At 37.9% G+C, this 22,144-nt stretch overlaps 3 protein-coding genes across 3 annotated transcripts; 2 read left to right on the top strand and 1 right to left on the bottom strand.

Moving 5' to 3' along the window:
* Positions 1 to 5,678: 5,678 nt before the first annotated feature.
* Positions 5,679 to 6,054, bottom strand: LOC114698414 (keratin-associated protein 6-3-like). The gene has a single exon (XM_028877063.2). It carries the CDS (start codon positions 6,014 to 6,016, stop codon positions 5,792 to 5,794), a length of 225 nt encoding a protein of 74 aa, XP_028732896.1. The 5' UTR covers positions 6,017 to 6,054; the 3' UTR covers positions 5,679 to 5,791.
* Positions 6,055 to 10,512: 4,458 nt separating this feature from the next.
* LOC114698384 (keratin-associated protein 6-5-like) lies at positions 10,513 to 11,119 on the top strand. The gene has a single exon (XM_028877040.2). The coding sequence runs from the start codon at positions 10,566 to 10,568 to the stop codon at positions 10,812 to 10,814; it is 249 nt and encodes an 82-aa protein (XP_028732873.2). The 5' UTR covers positions 10,513 to 10,565; the 3' UTR covers positions 10,815 to 11,119.
* A 9,670-nt stretch (positions 11,120 to 20,789) lies between these two features.
* On the top strand, positions 20,790 to 21,496 carry LOC119088876 (keratin-associated protein 6-1-like). Its single transcript, XM_037210027.1, has one exon. It carries the CDS (start codon positions 20,790 to 20,792, stop codon positions 21,165 to 21,167), a length of 378 nt encoding a protein of 125 aa, XP_037065922.1. The 3' UTR covers positions 21,168 to 21,496.
* The last annotated feature ends 648 nt before the right edge of the window (positions 21,497 to 22,144 follow it).

Genomic DNA, 22,144 nt, shown 5'->3' with positions numbered 1-22,144 from the left:
GGTAAATCCCCAAAAGACAGGTTCAAATGTAGATAAGTGTGAGGGAAGAAAGTTGATAAGATTTTCCTGTGGTAGATTTAATACTCTTCATAAAACAAGAGGCAAGTGTTGCAAGCAGAGGAGGATGAAAGTCTCCAACAAGCATCTTGAGGGATGGTGGTGAGGGGGCAGGAACGCCACAGTGAAAGTTAGAAAGTGGTCAAACATAAATAAAAGGTGCACCAGGCAGTCCTGAAGACTTAGTTTGAGGGAGAATACTGCAACTGTGCAGAGGTATTACTCCAGAGTCCTGAAACTCTCTGGCGACAGCTAAAAGGAGCTTGAGGATATGGTACTACTCTAATTAATGTACAAATTATCTGAAGGTATTAAATGATAGAAGGAGAAAAGAGCTTAGTAAAAATATTGGGAGGCAGAGCCAGGCGGATCTCTGTGAGTTCAAGGCCAGCCTGGGCTGCCAAGTGAGTCCCAGGAAAGGCACAAAGCTACACAGGGAAACCCTGTCTCGAAAAAAACCAAATAAATAAATAAATAAATAAATAAATAAATAAATAAATAAATAAATAAATAAATAAATAAATGTGATTGATAAGGCAGTTTATATAGTAAGCAATGCAGATTAGTTATCAAATGGGTGCGCTGGCTGCCAAAGGTGACACTGTTAATAGTCATACTAGAACACTTAGATAGAAACTACTGAACATGTAGGATGTGAGTGAAGAACATAGCAGACTTTCTTAGGGAGGGGAGGCAGGGAAGGAGCGATAAATCTTGATTATGTGGGAGAAATGACTTTGCTGCAATAGAAGTGTGAAGAACTAGAAGATTGGAGATTTAGGGATCTGAGCATTAGCTTCAGGGGATTGCACTATTTCATGTTAAGCCTGGATTAGAATGACATGTTAAAGTGGAGCAGAGGTGATGAGGTGACAGAGGAGTTCTGAAGCTCTAGTGTTTAAATTGGTTGTCTACATGATGAATGTAAGGATAGGAAACCCAGTACCATAGCTTTCAAATACTCTGAGTTAGGGATCATATTGGTGGCAAGTGACAGGTATCAGAAAACATGACAAGTTGCTGGACGATGGAAGTAAATATGAGACACAGAAATATGTTAGTGTCCAGTGGAGGCCAAGTTGTCTGCACCATCTATCAGAAGATACACGCATAGATGTAGCTTTGCCCACCAGCAAAGAACTGAACTACTGACCAATGTGATTACTCTGGGCCACTATACCTTAAACTGATCCCTGAATACTCTTGTCTTTGTAATAAAAAATGATATTTAAAGTTGTTCCTGTGCTGTGAAAAAAGAAGTAAAGGAGTTTATATTGGTCCAGGACATTGAAGAGAAATTTTCATGTGACAAGTACTCTGTGGCAAGTGTCAGTATTATTCCTCTCATTTCATCATTTCTCATCAAGCATAGAGAAAAATATCCATTTGTCTTTCCTTCTCAGTAGCCTGGAGTTTTGCTTGTAACACTCACTTGGGGAACTGTGCTTAAACAAGCTTGCGATTACATAAGCAATACCAAAGGATGGGCAGAGAAGGCAGCAGAAGGGAAACAGAGTTGATGGCAAGCCAAGAGCAGAATGGAGTGCACTAGATGCTCAGATGACAGGAGGTAGACTGCTTAAGTGGACGTTAGTGAAGCTGCTGTGGATAGAGCAAGTCCCATATCATAAGTGTGTTGAGAAGAAACATTCACCAGATCAGCATGGAACCTCTGCACAGGAAGCTACAGCATAATAATTTATTTATTATTCTCAAGTGTTTTTTTTTCTTCTTTCCCTCACAGATATTTTATATTCTCAGCTCCACTGATGGTAAGTTTGGTTGAAGAATATGAGCTGTTGTGATAGGTAGGACATCTAGAAAGATGCAGGTGAGACATCAGATATTTCCCAGCAATCCAGCTTATCCAGCTTTCTCATAACATGTATTCCAGAGTGGTCCTTTTAACTAGGTCCCAGAATGACAAACAAGAACAAATGCTTAGAGGACCATCCATAAAAGAAAAATGATCGTTTGGCTGTTGAAATCATCTGTGCTTTTGAAATTTTACCTCAGCAAAACTGACCACACTGAAATTATTGCAAAAGGTGTATACTAATATGTAAGTATTATATTGGTTTTAGGTTAAAATGGCAAATACAGAGGGTAAAAAAAGATTCAGATTATATAGTGCCAAATATTTGGTTAGATGGTTGTTTACAATAATTTAAGAAAAAGCAATAAAATTCTGGCTTCAGAGGAACAGATTATAGAGAAAAATTCTTTATTGTACCATCATTATCATTTTTTCTAATTAGTCAACATTGTAATTTTTCAGCAGTTAATATTAGGAGATGGCAGGTCAATATAGAAGAAGAGGGAAGGAATGGATAAAATGACAATATGTTTCAACAAGCCAAAGGGAGTCATATTGTATTTTATTCACCTCAATTTACATATAATACATGGAAGTTTATGTGTATAAATATACATATTTAAAATTAATATACATAATCTAGTATAATACATAAACTAGTTTAAATACACATATTTAAACTAAATATACATATTTAGTTTAAACGATGTTACCCCAGTTGGCTGGACAATAATCCCCTCATGAGTCATATATTATCTAACAAAACCCTAAATACCAGGCACAAGAAACCCCCTTTCAAGTTGTAGATGAGGGGACTCCAAGATATTCCTCAAACAATATAGATTATTGTTATTGTTCTTGGTTACCTCTTAGAAGGTAAAGTTAAGTCCCTACTGTTAATGACAACATATGCTTGGGACACAGGACTCAGAGAATCCAAGCTAGCTCTAACATGAAATCTTCTTCCCTGAAGACTAGCTTTCATAGTATGTGAAGGTGCTATAGAAACTGCCATGGGAAGAAGGCAGCCAATAGTCCCACCCAGAAGTAACACCTGTGAACCACAACAAACGATCAGCATGGCATAAAAGCCTTAAGAGTTCAAGAGTAGCACTCATATCTTGACATAATCAACAACTGTCTAATTGGAATTAAGCCCACTCAACAGAAGTCCTGGAAACCTAGCCAACTAGTGAGGCCATGACTCTTAAAGGAGAACCCACTCCCGCCACTTAACAAACCAACATAATTCAAAATATCCATATACTCACTGGAAAAGGCAGCTCTTACCTCTCATCAAAGAAACTTCTCTTTGCAACAGATGGAGACCACTAGAGAAAACCACAGCCTGTCAAAATGCAGAGAACAACTTCCCAAACACAATGGATATAGCTACAACTCCTATACCAAAGGCTCAGGAAACACCACAGAAGAGAGGCGAAAAGATTCAAAGAGCCAAATGACCAAGAAATTTATGTGAGAATGTGTCTCTTAGAAATGAACTGGAAGCTTCATCTGTGATACCTCAACAATATGGCTGCCTAGATAAGAGCTGATCAAAAACACCAATAGATATGCTAACATGGAAGGAGGAGATCACATAGGATCCCACCTCTAGACAAAGAATTATGGGCAATAAATGAATGCTAAGAACAAGATAAACAATCTTTGTGGGTAATGTATTATGCACCCTAATAAGGCTTTCCTGGGGATCAGAGAACAGAACAGCCACCAGATTAGACATAGAGGTCAGACAATGGTAGCACACACATTTAATCCTGTCACTCAGGAGGCAGAGATCCATCTGGACCTGTAAGTTCAAGGCCACACTGGGAACAGAGCCAGGTATAGTGAAACACACCTATAATCTCAACACTCAAGATCTCATGTCTTTGCTTGGGAAGGACACATACCTTTAATCCCAACCCAGGAAGTGATGGCAGGAAGCAGAAAGGTATATAAGGCATGAGGGCCAGGAACTGGAGGCTTTTAAGGAGTTCAGCTGAGACCCTCGAGGGGTGAGGACTCAGAGCCTTTCAGTCTGGGGATTCATGGAAACAGGATGGGCTGAGGAGTTGGCAAGGTGAGGTTGGCTGTGGCTTGTTCTGCTTCTCTGATGTTTTAGCTTTCCCCCAATATATGGCTCCAGTTTTTTTTTTTTTTTATTAATAAGATCTTTTAAGATTCATGTTACAAGTCTTCTTGGAAAAAAACTGCTAACTGGCAAGACCACTAACACACCAAGTGGTCAGACCTGAAATCATATGCATACAAATAACACTAAACAAATTCAACATACTATGTTTATATATTTATATAATAAAGAAAAATAGGCCATGCATTGAGGGTACACCTAAGGGATTGAAGGGAAGAAACAGAGCACAAATACCTAGTTCTTGTATTGAACCATGCTTCTTTTTTTTTAACGAATATTTTAACATCTGTGAAACTCTGTTCCTCATTACAAGGGTGATTCAAGACCTTCATGTCCTTCTTTGAAAGACAGGAAGTTTCCAGGAGGAGATGGTAGAACACCTGCAGATCCTCTTTGTTTTCTACAAAGAATTTCTTAAGCTCTCCTCAGAATACTGGTGAAGGAAGAGAGTTAAAATTGGATGTCACCAAGGGCACACAACATCTGTTCTGAGAGAAGGTAATGAGCAGAGCCTGAAAAATGTCTTCTGTTTAGAATATGAACTCACTTAACTCGCAGGGCCTCGGCCAAACAATGAGGGGATCTTTCTGAGGATGCCTTTAACCTATAGAGAAGAAATCTTGCTTCTGCTCTCAACATGTCTAGAAAAAAAAGCCTGTCTTTATGCTGGGAGTTCAGGGCTCAAAGAGAAGTAAATATTAGTAAAAAAATGTGTTGTCAGTGAAAGAGAAAAGTATTACTAACTTACCTTTTACACTCTTGTTCTGAAAATTACATCTTGTTGTGATTAAAGGTGTCAATTCACCACATTGATATCTTTATAAATACTAAATTTATATTTTTAATAAAAAAATGAGAATTTTATACATTGTTCTTTTTTTATTTTAAATTTCTCCTTTTTGGAGTTGTAGAGACTGTTTAGCAGTTAAGGGCACTTGTTACTTGCTCTTTTAGAAGACCTGAGTTCAGTTCAGATCCCAGCACCACAGTGGCTGGTTCATGACCATTTGTTGCTCCAGCTCCAGGGGTTTCAGCACTCTTTCTGGCCTCTACATGTGGTACATTCGCATTAAATATTAAAAAAATGTTTTTAAAAAATCTTTAAAACATAATCATGCTCCTCCCCCCAAAAAGCACCTGATGCACATCATTCTTCTTAAAAAGGGCACAGATGTTAGGCAGTCTCATTCAGCCATGTTGGAGTATATAGTCATGTGCTTACCTCAGCCTTTATAAAACTGGACAAGTTATGCAAATTAATTCAAGTCAGAAGTTTTATAAAGGCTCAGGACCACATTTGAACAGGGGAAATAAACCATCTTAGTCTTACAATTTCAGTCATACCTTCCTGCATTTAACTCTTCCAGGCCTCTGTTTAAAGGAGGCTCAACCCAACCACAGCTCTATAATGGATTGAAGACCAAAGGTTGGCTCTGTTTCTAAGTGTCTGTTTTGCCATAGCATTTACTTATTTACTTTACTAAAGTATGATAATGATAGTGCTCTCTCTCTCTCTCTCTCTCTCTCTCTCTCTCTCTCTCTCTCTCTCTCTCTCTCATACACACACACACACACACACACACACACACACACACACACACATTATACACAAATGACAGTGAGGAATGAAAACATACAATACACAGTGAATAATGTGAAAGAAATTTAGCTTTATTGAAAAGTAAAATTATAAATTTTCCTACATATTAGTGCCCTGGGATTTTATACGAAAATGACCAAAATGAGCCAGCTAACCTAAGTTCTTAGTAGAACCCAGAAATTCTTCCATAGCAGCATGGACGATAGGTGCTGTATGCGTATCGAGAGCCACAGCCACAGCCATAGCCATAGCCCAGGCCACCATAGCCATAGCCCAGGCCACCATAGCCATAACCCAGGCCACCATAGCCATAACCTAGGCCACCATAGCCATAGCCTAGGCCACCATAGCCGTAGCCCAGTCCACCAAAGTAGTTTCCGTAGCACATGCTGTCAGGAATGGGAGTTTTCTTGAGGCAGACAAGGAGCTTCTGGATTGTGAGTCTGCAAACCAGATGTGGGTTCTTTTATATGGCCTGAATGGCATGTGAGGCAAACCACAGAGTCCTCCAAACTCATTACCATTAAAATAAAAAACAAGTATGCCGTCAGCAAATATTCTACCTATGTGTCCAAGACAGGATTGTCACTGTGTCAGGATTTCTAAATGCTGAGATCATGAGTCTTCTGGCCACAGGAGTCTCTGTTGTTCAGAGATGGCTTGCTTAAAATTCCAAATATGAAACTACAGAGAGTCCATACATAATGACATAAAATACTGTGTCTTGCCTCCAAAGATTTCTTTTCAAATAAGATTCTGTCACTCCTTTAAGATAGTCTGTTTATATCTCTAGTTAGTTATATTCCTTATGTATCTGAGAAATGTTTCTGCTGATAATTTCCTTCAGTTCACATTACAATGACTGTGCACAGATAAATCAAAATGACCAGAGCCTGAATCTTCCTTGATGCCTACTTCCTCAGAAAGAAGTGTTTGAGCTCTTGTTCCCTTTGTCTACTTTAGGCTAAAGTTCTATCCATAATTTTGTTGCTTTTTCTTTCTTTTATATGACACTGAGATCCTCATTTCCTATCAGAATATTGCTTTGATCACAATTGTTTAAGACTTTCCCGAAGCCCTGCATCTTCACTCCCAGGTTACCCGTGTATGGTTCTCTATTCCCTTCCTTTGTTTGGAGAGCTTATACATGTGTGTTGTATTTGTACCCTTTACACTCCCCCTTCTCCCCCGTTCAGCTGCTACTATTCCCCGACTGCCTCCCATGAGTTCTTTTTCTTTAATATTTTATTATTTTATGTGTGTATGTATAGGTATATATACCAGCTTCTGGGTCTATTTAGTGTTGGCTGTATGCATATGTGTTTAGGCTGATTACTGATATTGTCAAGGGGGCTGGTCCATGAAGAAGACTGAACCACCCTCCCTCAGCAGCCATTGTAGCTTTTCATCAGTGGATGAGGCTTTGTGAGATTTCCCCTCTCCGTGTTGGCATGGTGTTGTCATCAGACTGGTCTCATAGAAAACCATGTTTTTGACATTTCATAAGTGTATCTTCCTTATAAGATACTAAAGACATTATCACAGAGTAGACATTCTCTTTCTACCCCTCCACAGAGAACTAAAGCATACGAAAAATCACACATCGATTGCTACTTCATTCACTTATTCATCAGCTCCTCATCAAGGGGCTCCTGTCCCCCAAACTGTGATAGGAAATCATGGTAAGACATATGAACAAAGCAGTCTCTCTTTTCTACAGGTAACAATTGAGACAAATGAAGATGGAGAAAGACTATAAAATTCATTCAGGCAAATTCTCCTCTTTGTGGATACTACAAAGATAATAAAACTCAGGGAATTTCATTAAGTTTACCAAGTTCCTAGGGGCCAACTAAGATAAGATGAACATAAAAGTTGTCTTTGAGTGTTAAATTTTATATTAATTAGAAATTAGAGTCAGCCATTCCTGCTACTTTAATAAAAAAGAAAGGTAAGTATGAAGATTACAATCTTAATAAAAGAAAATATTTGTTATATTTGTGGAAGGGAGTAGTTCCAAGTAAATTATATATTCATATGAAAATGTCTTTATGAAGTCCATCACTGTGGACAATGAATGTGAATCTATATAAGCCATATATTAAGGAAACCAGTGCTATGGATGATTGATTGATAAATAAAGTGCTGATTGGCCAGTAGCCAGGCAGGAAGTATAGGCAGGACAAGGAGAGAGGAGAACTCTGGGAAATGGAAAGCTAAAGCAGAGAGACACTGCCAGCCACGGGGATGAGAAGCATGATATAAGATACTGGTAAGCCACGAACCACATGGCAAGGTATAGATTTATAGAAATGGGTTAATTTAAGATATAAGAACTAGATAACAAGAAACATGAGCCATTAGGCCAAACAGTTTAAATAATATATGTCTGTGTGCTTATTTGAGTCTGAGTGGATGCTGGCCTCGATGGGACTGGAGATAACTCCAGCTACAAACCAACATGGATTAAGCATCACAAATAATTAGGAGAGCAGTACAAAAGGATGAGGTCAGATGCAGAAGGGTCAGCTTGTGAAGTAGCAGCCCAGTCTAGGGTTAAAGAGTCAACTGGTCCATAAATTCAAAAGCTGATATTGAGATGAATACTGAGACTGATTGGAGATTAAAAGAAGGCTAGAGCCCTAGTATTGAGAAGAGCTACTGCAATGAACTAATATACACTATAAAAGATACCATCTCAGAGTCTTAGGCATGCTAGCATTTTGAGGTCAAACTCTAAATCATTCAAAAAAGATAATAATAAGAAGCAACCATTGAGATAGGCAGTGAAGAAAACAAGTGTGTTAAAAGATTCCATGGAAGAAGAGCATGTGCTGAGAAAGGAAGGCAGGGAGGTGTGGGCTGATTGATTATGAATCCTTTACACAATAACAGGGAAGCAATCTATTTAGTTCTCTGGCTTTCCAAGTTGTATGCACTTAATGGTTGTTCAAAGAATATGCTGCTAATTCTCTTAGACTATTCCAAAGTGGATTTGTCTGTTGTTTTTACCTGAATGTGTCTGGGTCATATATTTTTTTTCATATTGTTATGTATTGTTGTAATCTTATCAGTTTGTAATATCATGAAGCAAGTGAGATTAGGTTCCCTCAGTACCGATGATGTTAAACTTTATCATTTTGTGTTCATTGAGTATATTATATAGTCAAAAGTTTCCACATGAGTGTGCAGATTGTGGAGGCTCTTGAGAGTATATTAAGCATTTGTTGGATCATCAAATATTTGTGCTATTAAATATTCCACTCCAAAGGTTCTATTATAATTATTGATTTTCATTTTATTATAAAAAGAACTTTGCATTTTCTCCATTGATTTGTTCACTAGTTTTCTTCCTTTTTTCAAAGCATTATAATCCTTATACTATTTCCACATACCAACTATCTAGAAACCTGCCAGCAAGAACTTCGTGAAGTCTACATGATATGTTGCTCACATGCTTATTTTCTATGTCCAACTCTGCTATTTTTGATATTCAGAACACCTTGGCACAAAAAAATACATTACTTTCTTTCATCATTTAAATTTTAATAAAATTACTCATTGATAATGTTTTTTTCATTAAATGTAGAGAATAGATTCCAATGTGGGGCCATTCTTTAACATTGTCAACTTAGGAATTCCAGGAGAATGAATGACTTTTATACTGTTTCTAATTGTCATTGCAATTGTTTGTTTGTGATTGATGATGTTTATGTACACAGAGAAATGTGCTGACTCTTCAAAATGCATTGTAGATAAAAACCATTTATTTTGCTGGAAAATTTATAGTAAAATATTAAGATCAAGCAGATAAATTTATTTATTAGTAAATACTTATCAAAGGGCAATAGGATGGTTCAGCATGTGAAGACACTTGCTACCCAAATTGACAACATGAATTTGATCCCCATGACCCATTAGTAGAAGGAGATAACTGAGTTCTAAAATTTGTCCTCTAACCTCCACATGTGCACTGTGTTAAACATGTGCACAAGTGTATTAAAGCCCCCCCACACACACACACACACTGGAGAGTTTTCTCATTGGTTAAGAAGACTGGCTGCTCTTCCAGATGACCTGGGTTCACTTCCTAGCACATACAAGGTGGCTCACAACCATATAACTCCTGCTTCAGGAGATATGACATCCTCTTATGGCCTTCATAGGCACCATGCATACAAGTGGTGCATAGACATGCATTTAGGAAAAACAGAATAAACACACACAAAATAAAATAAATAATAATTGTTTTCAAAAATTTAAACAGAAATACGGATTTCTTCTAAGTGTGTTTAGCATTGTGTTTAGAGACCAGTGTAGAGACAAACACAGGTATAGAAATTTGAGTGAATAAAAACTATTTGACTTTTTCATTGTGTTTAAATCTCATTTCTTCACTCAAATTCTTATAAAAGTTGATGAAATTAGTTAATTGTACTTCTTCACATATCTGCTGAGTAAATTCCAAACTGCCTTGTATAATCTTTATATTTTCAGTAGCCACCAAATAATCTACAATCTACCTTGGTCTAAAGAAGTGTTTAAAAGTATCTCATGGCTAATTGTTGAAGGTCAAGACTAAAATAATATTCTGTGTTTAAAGCTAGCCAACTAAAACTATTGAAAATACTTCATACTCACAAACAGTTTGCTTTAAAACTATAACCAAATATGTGGTGTGAACTGTAGCTTTGTATACATTGCAGCAAAATCTGATTAAAGCTACCATGGTTTGTAAAGAATGCTTCTCTAATACTTTAAGCATCTTTTAACAGCACATTAATATATTAGTCATAAAATTAGCCAATGACATGAGTCCATAGCAGGTCCCACCCACACTGAGAGCATATAAAAGGCCCTCTCTGCAGGCAGAACTGTACAAACTCAACTCACCTACACTCCTTCTCTACCCAAGAACAACCTCAACAACCAGCACCATGTGTGGCTACTACGGAAACTACTATGGCAGCAGAGGCTATGGCTATGGAGGCCTGGGCTATGGCTATGGAGGTCTGGGCTGTGGCTTTGGAAGCCTGGGCTGTGGCTATGGCTCCTACTATGGGTCTGGCTACCGTGGACTGGGCTGTGGCTATGGTTGTGGTTATGGCTATGGCTCACGTTCTCTCTATGGCTGTGGCTATGGATGTGGCTCTGGCTATGGATCTGGATTTGGTGGCTACTATTGAAGACACCATGGGAGACTCTCACCTCCTCCAACTGTAACTTTAAGACTCACCAATTCTGAGCCACACATGCACTGAGCCTCTTCTCTGAAGATGATACTGCCAAGAGGTCTATCATGATATGCTGTGACCTACACAGAGGCCACATACTTCCTGGATGTCCCTCACAAAGGGAGGGAATGAAATTTACCTGACCTCTGTCACTTCTACAGTTCAGAATGATGTCATCAGATGACAATGGCCTTGGTGACTTTCACTCTTTTCCTCATTTATCTCTTCTCTAATAAACATCATTAATACAAAAATTATTCCTAGTTTTTATTTCATTTGTTAGTGTCAAAAATGTCTTATTGAAGTGTTTGGTTTCAGCATTCATGAAAGACAATGATCACTTTCTTAGACATTATTTTCACTTGCTACTTGTAGGCCAATTTCTGTACTATGTCCAAGTTAGTTGTCCTATGAAAATGCATTTGTGTAAAGCTCAACTTCCCCTTCCATTAGTGAAGAAATATTTGTCATGCTATATAATTCTCAAATACAGGAACTTTATGTATAAATTATCTTAAAAATAATTTCCCCAATTTTCACATAGCTCTTTTATCAAAATCAACTATTGCTTTCTCATCTTCATTTCTAACTTATGAAAAGGTTTGTAGTCTAACAATATTTTATAATATAATCACATACATACACAATCTCACATACTGTGTCACCTTTGGTTTGTTTTTGGAAGTCACAGGCCTTGCCCACAATGCAGAATGGAAGCTCACACTCTGCCCATCAAGACAAAGGTTGTGCCTCTGCCACAATAGGAATTAAAATGTATCCCTGCATTAAACATGCTCTGTATACTGATTTTTATGTCAGGGAGACTTTGGTAGAATTTTCTGGATTAAAGATTTAGAAATGCAGTTCATTTTCAGCACAGCTTTATTATTTTCTTCTGCTTTTTCTAAAGAAAGTAGCTCCTTTAAATTTAATGATGTCAATTTTATTCTTTGTTCTTCATTAGGGAAATATCTATTCTAACGAGGCTTTAAAAATTTTAATCATTCATGTCTGCAAAGCCATCACATGTCATTTGAAATACACCTTGTCAACTGATTTACTAACATTAATCCTGTCAAATATAGCATTTTCATCTTAACAACTCCACTATTAGCCTTTCATGGATACCTAATAATCCGAGGAAATCATAAGGCTGAGGAAGGAGAATTGCAAGTTCAAAGACACCCAGGGTAGCTTGTCTTTAAAAAAAAATCAAAGGGTTGAGAATGTACTTTCATAATACAGACTTTTCACAGCATGAGATAATCTCTATCTACAATATCCAGTATCATTAAACACAAACGAAAATAAGTCATCTGTTTTCTATCTTCCTTGTAACTAATCTGTTTTCTGTTGATTTTTTTTCTTCCTGGTTCCTACTTGGTTTACTGAGCAATGCTTCCTGGAGTTCATTTAGGGGTGAATATTAACTTATTTTCATTTTTATTGATGAAAGTGTTTAGTGCTATGGATTTTCTCTAATTACTGCTTTGCTTTCATAGATATTTCAAGTGTTATTTTATTACCATTATTTACTTTGAAACTGTAATTTTATGCATTTTCTCAGTTGTCTGGAAGTTGTCTAATCAGAGATTTCCTTTCCATATCAAGAGTTTGTCTATTTTTGTTGTTGTCATGAGCAATTTTAGCTTCATTCCATGACAAGCAGAGGGAGCTTTTAAAAGCTCCTTCTCCCTTGTTCCTTAGCATCCTTGTCTACATGTACATTCTCTGAAAGCATGTGGAAAGATTTATTCTTTCTTGTTTTTGTAAAGGTTAAATATGTACATATGTATATGACTTATACATATCAAAATAACTATTTCAATTATATTACTTAAGTGTGTTTGTTCTCTCCTTTTATTCTACTTGATGTACTGGTTTTGTAGTGGTCAATTAATTCCTCCTCCTAGTGTTCCTATACATTTTCTTTTGTGCATTTGTGAAGGTCCTGAACCCAATCTTTAAAAATGTAAAAGACAACAACAAAAAGAGACATTGATGAAAAAAAGAAAGGGATAGTAAGGAACAGGAAGGAAGAAGGAAGGAAGGAAAGGAAGGAAGGAAGAAGGAAGGAAGGAAGGAAGGAAGGAAGGAAGGAAGGAAGGAAGGAAGGAAGGAAGGAAACACTCTGGGCTCAGGTATGCATGACTTTTCTCTTTTTGCACATAAATAAAATATTTCTATATAAGCTCCATCTCTATGACTGTGATGGTCAGGATGAAAGTTACCTGTGTGAACCTAAGGTTTTTCTGGCTTGCATTCTACTTCATTGTTAGGATTACTTATGTTTTTTATTGTGTCCTTAACCTTAGATAATTTAATTTCTGTTTTAACAGACTTTCAGAATATCTTTTTTCCTGTGTGTGTAACATAAGAAGGTTTAGGGTACTATTCATGAGCTTAACTGGAATCTTTTCCTATTGTCTAGTGAAAGCCATTAAAATATAGTGATCTGGTTGATGGACTTGCTGTCCTACTTTCGTGCCTGTTCCTATGGCAAACAACCCTAGCCAGAAGCAACTTAGAGGAAAAAGGGTTTATTTTATCTCAGTTCCAGGCTACAGTCCACAGAGTAGGGAAGTCAAGGGAGCAGGAAAGTAGAGCAACTAGTAACATTACATCCACAGTCAAAAGCAAAGAAAAACAATTGCACAGGTGCCGTGCCTACTACTTAGCTCACATTCTCTATTCCCACACAGGCCAGAACCCAAACTCGTAGATGACTGTAGGCCACAACTGATAGACCTTCCCATCATAATAACTGCAATCAATTAATCAACTGAGCAATTTATCCTCAACCGGGCTATGCATATCTATTCCAATATTATTTATTATGAAACATTCAGAATCTTTCCTTGTCATTTTTCTTGAAAGATACAGCTCATTTATTATTATATCTATATGGTGATATTTTATTTGTACTGAAATGTGATTTTATTTGTATGTTAATAAATAAAGTTGCCTGGGGGTCAGAGCTAATAGCAAGCCATCACAGAAGCTGGGCAGTAGTGGTGCATGCCTTTAATCCCAGCTCTTGGGAGGTAGAGCTAGGTGGATCTCTGTGTGTTCAAGGATACAGCCAGCATGGAGACACATGCCTTTAATCTCAATACCAACCATAGAAGACCTGGAGGTCTGTACAGACAGGCAGAGACGAGGTGGTCATGTGGTTGGGTTTATAACCAATGAGAAGGCAGAACAGAAAGTCTTTATAAAGACAAACACACAGGAAATAGTTCTCTTGACTGAAGAGGATAGCTGCAGAGTGAAGGGTAAGGCTCTTAGCTCTGACCTCTTGGGCTTTCATCTTTGCATTGGTTCTGTGTTTCTTATTGAATAAGACAGTTACTTCTACATATCTATGTTTCATTTTTACTCCTTGATCTTGAATTCTACATTTTTAACATCAATATTAAAATTTTATTTGAATTTTTTTAATTTATTTTCCCTTGGGCAGAATTTGTTTGTTGTACTTACAGTAATTCCTTTGCTTAGTAAAGCCAATTGTGTTTTCATATACGGTTTTCATTTTCTTTTATGTTTCTAAATTTCAGATTTCCAAACCAAGATGGTTTTCATGCTCTTCTATGCTTATTTATGTATAATTAATTTCCACAAAAGTGCTTTCCTGCTCGTGATTTTCAAGAGTCCCTAAAAGGAACATGAGTTTCTACATTTCTACATTTTCCCACAGCAATATGGAAATAGCCAACAAAGAGACTGTGTGTCTTAAGTGCCACCATTCATAATTTCAAAGATATGTTTATTATCTCAGAGTAACAGGCACCAGTAAAAATACAAAATTTAAGAAAAAATTGTACAGAGTCCTGTAATTGCAAGTAGCATAGATAATAAATTGTGGCACTATCTACTGGGAAGAAAAACAACTCTTTGCTGCTGTCTTCTGTCAAGGATTGGATATGCCAAAGATGAAGCATTAGGTAGAATGCAGTAGCCTCTGGAACTTCTGGGGGAAAAAACACAGTCACAAAACACCAGTTAAGTATAACTTTTATTCAGATTTGATACATATAAGATTCCAACTAAAGATAGTAAGACTATTTATAGTATCATACAAATAAATACACACAAATCAATCTTTAAAAATACACAATACACAGTACAGTGAAGGTTTTCAAAAGACAATCTTTAATAAAATATATTCATATTTTTTCCTAGATAAATTAGTTATTTTATAGTGAATAGTCCATTCTGAGTAGTATATATAGTTTGTTATCCTGGTTTGTACCAGTTGAAAGCTTTAAATGAATCATAAAATAGAAAATCCAGTACCAAAAGAATGTTTCTTTTGTCGGTAGAAACTCTAGATCATTTCAGTGTAAAAAGTTCTGTTGGTACACAGTAATCTTTTTTTTTTTTTTTAATTTATTTTACAACACCATTCAGTTAAACATAATAGCCACAGATTCCCCTGTTCTCCCCCTCTCGCCCCCCTCCCCCTCCTCCCAGCCCACCCCCCATTCCCACCTCATCCAGATCAAGGTCTCCCCCGAGGACCGGGGTCGACCTGGTAGACTCAGTCCAGGCAGGTCCAGTTCCCCCCCCCCCCAGACCGAGCCAAGCGTCCCTGCATAAGTCCCAGGATTCAAACAGCCAACTCATGCAACGAGCCCAGGACCCGGCACCAACACACAGCTGCCTCCCAAACAGATCAAGCCAAATGACACTCTCACCCATTCAGGGGGCCTGATCCAGTTGGGGGCCCCTCAGCCTTTGGTTCATAGATCCTGTGCTTCCATTCATTTGGCTATTTGTCCCTGTGCTTTATCCAACCTTGGCTTCAACAATTCTCGCTCATATAAACCCTCTTCTTTCTCACTAATTAGACTCCCACTGCTCCAGGGGCCCAGCCGTGGATCTCTGCATCCAGATTCCTCAGTCCTTGGATGGGGTTTATGGCACAACTATCAGGGTGTCTGGCCATCCCATCACCAGAGTAGGTCAGTTCCTGCTGTCTCTCAACCATTGCCAGCAGTCTTTTGCGGGGGTATCTTTGTGGATCTCCGTGGGCCTCCCTAGCTCTCTTCTTCCTCCCATTCTCATGTGGTCTTCATTTACCATGGTCTTCTATTCCTTGTTCTCCCTCTCTTTTCTTGATCCAGCTAGGATCTCCCACTCTCTTTCCCTCGACCATCGCTCTTCATTGTTCCCACTCATGGCCAGTCTGTTCATGTAGATCTCATCCATTTCTCCGTGTCTTTTTGGGGTCCGTTTTCCAGGTAGCCTCACTGGTGATGTGAGTAGCAGTCCAGTCATCCGTGTTCCACATCTAGCATCTTCCTATGAGTGAGTACATACCATATTTGTCTTTCTGAGTCTGGGTTACCTCACTCAGGATGATTTTTTTCTAGATCCATCCATTTGCCTGCAAACCGCATGATGTCATTGTTTTTCTCTGCTGAGTAGTATTCCATTGTGTATATGTGCCACAATTTATTTATCCATTCTTCAGTTGAAGGGCATCTAGGTTGTTTCCAGGTTTTGGCTATTACAAACAATGCTGATATGAACATAGCTGAGCAAGTGCTCTTGTGGTATGATTGAGCATTTCTTGGGTATATGCCCAGGAGGTACAGAGTAATCTAAGACCATGGCTGTCATTCCCTGTGTGAGAAGGACTTCAGCACTGAAATCAGTAATGCTGGAAAAAAAAAATAGGTGCCTCATAAGAAAAAGAATAACTCTCTGTTTCTCAAAAGAAGGGAGAAAACAAGGACTTTCATAGCAGCAAGGACGACAGCAGGCATATTTGTAGCCATCATAGCCATTGACCAGAGTGCCATAGTCACATCCCAGGCCTCCATAGCCTAGCCTAGGCCTCCATAGTCATAGTCCAGGCCTCCATGTCTGTAATCATTACTGCAGAAGCTCATGGTGTCAGGATTAGAGTGCTCAGTTGTGTAGCACTGTCAGTTTCTAGAATTCTAAGTTCATATGGCTTTATAAACCAAGTGAGTGGCATGTGGGGGAAACCACAGAAACTGTTGGATTCACATTAGCAAATAACTAGCATTGAAATCATTTAAATTGCTCACTACTAATGTACCCAAGAAAAATATTTTCATGGGTCAAGGAATATAATATAATATGTCCTTTACAGAAGTTCTTCCCCTTTTTTGGTGACTTGTTTGCTCCTGATGCCAAAGTTAATCCATTGCTAGTTAACATAAATAATATTACTGATATGTGTTTTATCACCAAATAATTTTCTTCTTTAAAAATATCTTCCATTCAGTTACTATTTATTTAATCCCAGAAGGAAACTGATCACTTTAAAGGAGCAGAGGAAGATAGAAAAAAATCTTTTGTAGCAAAATATAGGGTGTTAAGAGGTGCCATTCCTGATTTTTTAAGGTAACCATTAATCTATGGATATATCAATTGGTCATTTGCAGATGCATATTTACAGATAAGAATTGGAAATACTGTGTCAAATTAATACAAGAAAATTATATATCTAACAAATGGGAGGTTATGTCTTGAATCTAACACTTACCTAGTTGTTCACTGTGGTGGTTTGAATGCAATTAGCTCTCATAAGCTCATAAGGACTGGCACTATTAGGAGGTGTGGCTTTGTTCGGGGTAGGTATGGCCTTTTTGGAAGAAGTATGTCACTGTGAGGGTGGGCTCTGAGGTCAAATGTATGCTTAAGCCATACCCAGAGTTTCAGACCACTTCCTGTGGCCTGAGAGTCAAGATATATGACACTCAAGCCCTTCTCCAGCACCATGTCTGCCTGCATACCATCATGTTGTGTCATGAAAATAATTGACTAAACCTCTGAAAATGTAAGCCACCACAATTAAATGTTTTTTTCTTTATAAAAGTTGCCATAGTTACAGTGTTTCTTCACAGCAATAGAAACACCAACTAAGACATTCACAATCACAACTGAGGAAAAAATCCAAAGAAAAAAGGAGAATAAAAAGTGGTACTGAACAATTGAATGGGATAAGTAGGTCAAAAAGAAATACTGAAATTAAATCAAATGTGTGAAGCTGGGAGAAGAGACATGGTAGGTAGTCTTTCAGCAATAGAAAAAGAGAGTGGTAATTCTGAATGCCAGAAGTTCAAAAAAAAAATAGAAAGAGCTTATACTTAATGTTTATTAAGAACTCTTGGTGATCCCTATATTAGTAATTTCAGGAGAATAGATAGTCAAGGGAAAGAGAGCGGGAGATCTCAACTGGATCAAGAACAGAGAGGGAGAACAAGGAATAGGAGACCATGGTAAATGAAGACCACATGAGAAAAGGAAGAAACAAAGTGCTAAAGAGGCCCACAGAAATCTACAAAGATACCCTCACAAAAGACTGCTGGCAGTGGCCGAGAGACAGCCGGAACTGACCTACTCTGGTGATGGGATGGCCAAACACCCTAACAGTTGTGCCAGAAACCCCATCCAAGGACTGAGGAATCTGGATGCAGAGATCCACGGCTAGGCCCCCCGTGGAGCGCCGGGAGTCTAATTAGCGAGAAAGAGGAGGGTTTATATGAGAGAGAATTGTTGAAACCAAGGTTGGATAAAGCACAGGGACAAATAGCCAAATGAATGGAAACACATGAACTATGAACCAAAGGCTGAGGGGCCCCCAACTGGATCAGGCCCTCTGAATAGGTGAGACAGTTGATTGGCTTGATCTGTTTGGGAGGCATCTAGGCAGTGGTACCAGGTCCTGGGCTCGCTGCATGAGTTAGCTGTTTGAAACCTGGGACTTATGCAGGGAAGCGTGGCTCAATCTGGGAGGAGGGGACTGGACCTGCCTGGACTGAGTCTATCAGGTCGATCTCAGTCCTCGGGGAGGCCTTGATCTGGAGGTGGTGGGAATGGGGGTGGGCTTGGGGGAAGGGGAGGGGGGCAGGAAGGGGGAGAACAAGGGAATCTGTGGCTGTTATGTAGAACTGAATAGTATTGTAAAATAAAATAAAATAAATAAAAAAAATAAAATACATAATGTATGGGAATAGACAGAGGTTAAAACATATGAAATTGTGTAAAAAATACTAGATAAAAAGAAACTGTAAGGTTTGTGGTAGGTTTCCAAAGCCCAACAGAAGCCAATTTGTTCTTTTTTAAAAGTTATTATCAATCACTTTACTTAAGAACACAATAGAGAGTGGACAACTTACTAGAAAAAAAGTGAGGAGTATCCCTTTCAGTGAATGTTTTAGCTGTTTGGATAGGAAGAGAAACTCAATTTTTGAAAAATAAAGAGATTAGTTTTAGAAAGTTTCTGTGGGATGAGATATAGTAAAACTTCCTATAAGAAACAGTTCCCAGAACTGTTGACTTTCATTTCAACATTACAATTACAATATGCTGTTCTATTACAATAAAATTTTACAACTACTTCAGTCAAATATTTTAAAAGTTAAGTATACTTTTTTCTTCCTTTCTTTTTTCTTTCTATTTTCCTGAAGAATTTCAGCCATGTTGCATTTCCAGACTTAAAAAATCTTGGACTAGAAAAAGACTAACCACCATGTCATTCAAATAATTTTGTCCTGCAAATGTATTCTAAGCTATTGATCAGTTGACTCACTTTGACAAGTGAGGTCACTATGTGGAATCTGAACAATACATGATGATAATGTCATCTAATTCTAAATTCTCAAACTTCATGATCATTCTGATAAAATGTCATAATAATTTTTACAAAATCAATTAACAACACCCATTAATGGAAAAAACATTCAGAAACACAGGTTTATTTGGGAATTGTGGCACATGCCCTACAGTCCTGGCCCTCAGGAGGTGATGGTAGTCTGATTACATGTCTGAGTCCAGCATGTACTACATAATGATACCATCATCCTACATGCACACACACACACACACACACACACACACACACACACACAGAGAGAGAGAGAGAGAGAGAGAGAGAGAGAGAGAGAGAGAGAGAGAGGAGAGAGAGAAATGAATAAATAAATGTGTGTGTTTGATTTGAACATCAATATGAAAATACTTTATAAGAGACTGTTCTACTCTTTTCTATACTAACCAAGGTAGATGATCTGGAGAAGAGGACAGTGCCACTTTTGACTTAGTCCCTTATATAATGAAAGTATACAATTCCACTGAAATATAAAACTAACCTTGCTTTTTTTGAGCCTTAAGTAGGAGGATTTATTATCACATAAAACTGAATGGGAGCAGGACCAATTACAAAAAATGTGAAAGTTCAGCATTTGCTGTCAAATACAGATAAAGCAAGAATGCTTTAAATAATTTAATCAATATAAACACATAATGGTAACCATAAACCATTGTATAGTTCCTTACATGAAATATCATTCTAATATTCATTAAAGTACTGACTAATCACCATGAACTTATTTGTAAAAATAAATAGAAAAGTAAGACTCAATGTAATAAATAAAAATTATTGGTTTTATAGAAATTAAACACAAATGGTGTTAGTCTCAGCTGTATAACACCAAAACTTAATATGTTTAGTTCAGATTTGATTTTCTGAAATACTTATTACTTGGATCATTATTATCAACAAAGAGATGAAAATATGCTTGATTTCAGAAAAGGAATGGAATGGAATTGAACCCTAGAGCAGAAAATGAATTTTTATTGTGAGTGAAAAAAATTGATTCAAAGAGAGTGTGATTTTTGTGAAATGGAGATACAAAATAAATAATATTTTGACTAAGAAAGTGTTGCCTCTGCATGTAACACAGTCATCAAAGATTAAAATGGAAGCACCACTTGTTTCAGAATTGTCTAGTGATTAGTATGTGTGATGTGTGCTACTACATTGAAACCCTAAACTAGATAAGGAATGTTCACATGAGATATCAAGCCAAGCGAGCTTCCTTAATGACTGAAGCATTTCCATGGGTGAAGAACAACAAAATAATTAGATTAGTCACAAAATTACTCAATAGCATGGGTGCATGGTGGGCTCCACCCACACTGAGAGCATATAAAAGGCCCTCTTCAGGGACAAGTATTCAGACACAAGTCACCTCTACTCCTCTACCAAGAACAACCTCAACAACCAGCACCATGTGTGGCTACTACGGAAACTACTATGGCAGCAGAGGCTATGGCTGCTGTGGCTATGGAGGCCTGGGCTATGGCTATGGAGGTCTGGGCTATGGCTATGGAGGTCTCGGCTGTGGCTATGGCTCCTGCTATGGCTGTGGCTACCGTGGACTGGGCTGTGGCTATGGCTGTGGCTATGGCTATGGTTCACGCTCTCTCTGTGGCTGTGGCTATGGATATGGCTCTGGCTATGGATCTGGATTTGGCTACTACTACTGAAGACACCACAGAAGACTCTGAACCTTCTCTAACTGTGAGGTCAAGACTCTGCCTTTCTGAACCTCATATATTCTAAGCCTCCCACTTTGATGGTGAGGATCTACATCATGGATTTCTGATATGGTTTTACTGAAGTCTTGCCTTCTGGTTCCTTCTGGATCTCATACATCCAATTCATCCTTTTGAGAATTTGTCATAAAAAGAGAGAGAATGTGAAATGCATGCTCTGGGTGCCTAAGTGGTCATTCATTGGGATGCTTTGTCACAGATTTTACTGGTTTTTGACCAGGAGAGTTTTTTTCTTTTCCCAATAAACTTATTTAACTGAATCTATAAACGTGGTTTTCTTTTCATTTAAAAATCCATTACTTAGGCCGGGTGGTTGTGGTGCACGCCTTTAATCCCAGCACTCAGGAGGCAGAGGCAGGCAGATTTCTGTGAGTTCGAGGCCAGTCTGGTCTAGAAAGTGAGTTCCAGGAAAGGCTACACCAAAGAAACCCTGTATTGAAAAGCAAAACAAACAAACAAACAATAACCCAGTACTTATTGTTTTTTTCTAAATGAATTAAAAATTTATTTGTAGAAAATTTTATGCTATCTGTTTTACACAAATGAATTTGAAAGTGATAATTATGAAAAGAAACATTTGCCTCCTGGAAGAAACAAAAACAAAACAACATTGTTTTTGGTATAAACAGAATTATTTAGAAAACTTTACAAGCACATTGTGCTCATTTATCAAGACAACATTAGTAGCTTCATCATGGAGCCTATTCCCATCCAGGGTTTTTGAATCATTTTTACAGTAGTGGATATGAATTCCTTCCTGAGGAACGGGCATCAAATCCAATCAGAAAGTGTTTGGTTAGCTGTTAATGGTCCTGCCACCATTGTACCAGAGGGATCACCTTATGTGGCTGGCCAGTATTGTTGCACTGGTCTTTATCTTTAAAAGAGTGTTGCTGAGAAAGGAAACT

Source organism: Peromyscus leucopus, chromosome 12 (genome assembly GCF_004664715.2).
Source record: "Peromyscus leucopus breed LL Stock chromosome 12, UCI_PerLeu_2.1, whole genome shotgun sequence".
In the NCBI taxonomy this organism is placed as follows: Eukaryota; Metazoa; Chordata; class Mammalia; order Rodentia; family Cricetidae; genus Peromyscus; species Peromyscus leucopus.
The sequence above is the reverse complement of the archived record's forward strand: the minus strand, read 5'-3'. Positions and strand labels throughout refer to the sequence as shown.

What these genes read in the sequence shown, in the direction of transcription:
- LOC114698414 (XM_028877063.2), bottom strand. Translation starts at nt 6,016, where the DNA reads ATGTGCTACGGAAACTACTTTGGTGGACTGGGCTACGGCTATGGTGGC.
- LOC114698384 (XM_028877040.2), top strand. Translation starts at nt 10,566, where the DNA reads ATGTGTGGCTACTACGGAAACTACTATGGCAGCAGAGGCTATGGCTAT.
- LOC119088876 (XM_037210027.1), top strand. Translation starts at nt 20,790, where the DNA reads ATGGGTGCATGGTGGGCTCCACCCACACTGAGAGCATATAAAAGGCCC.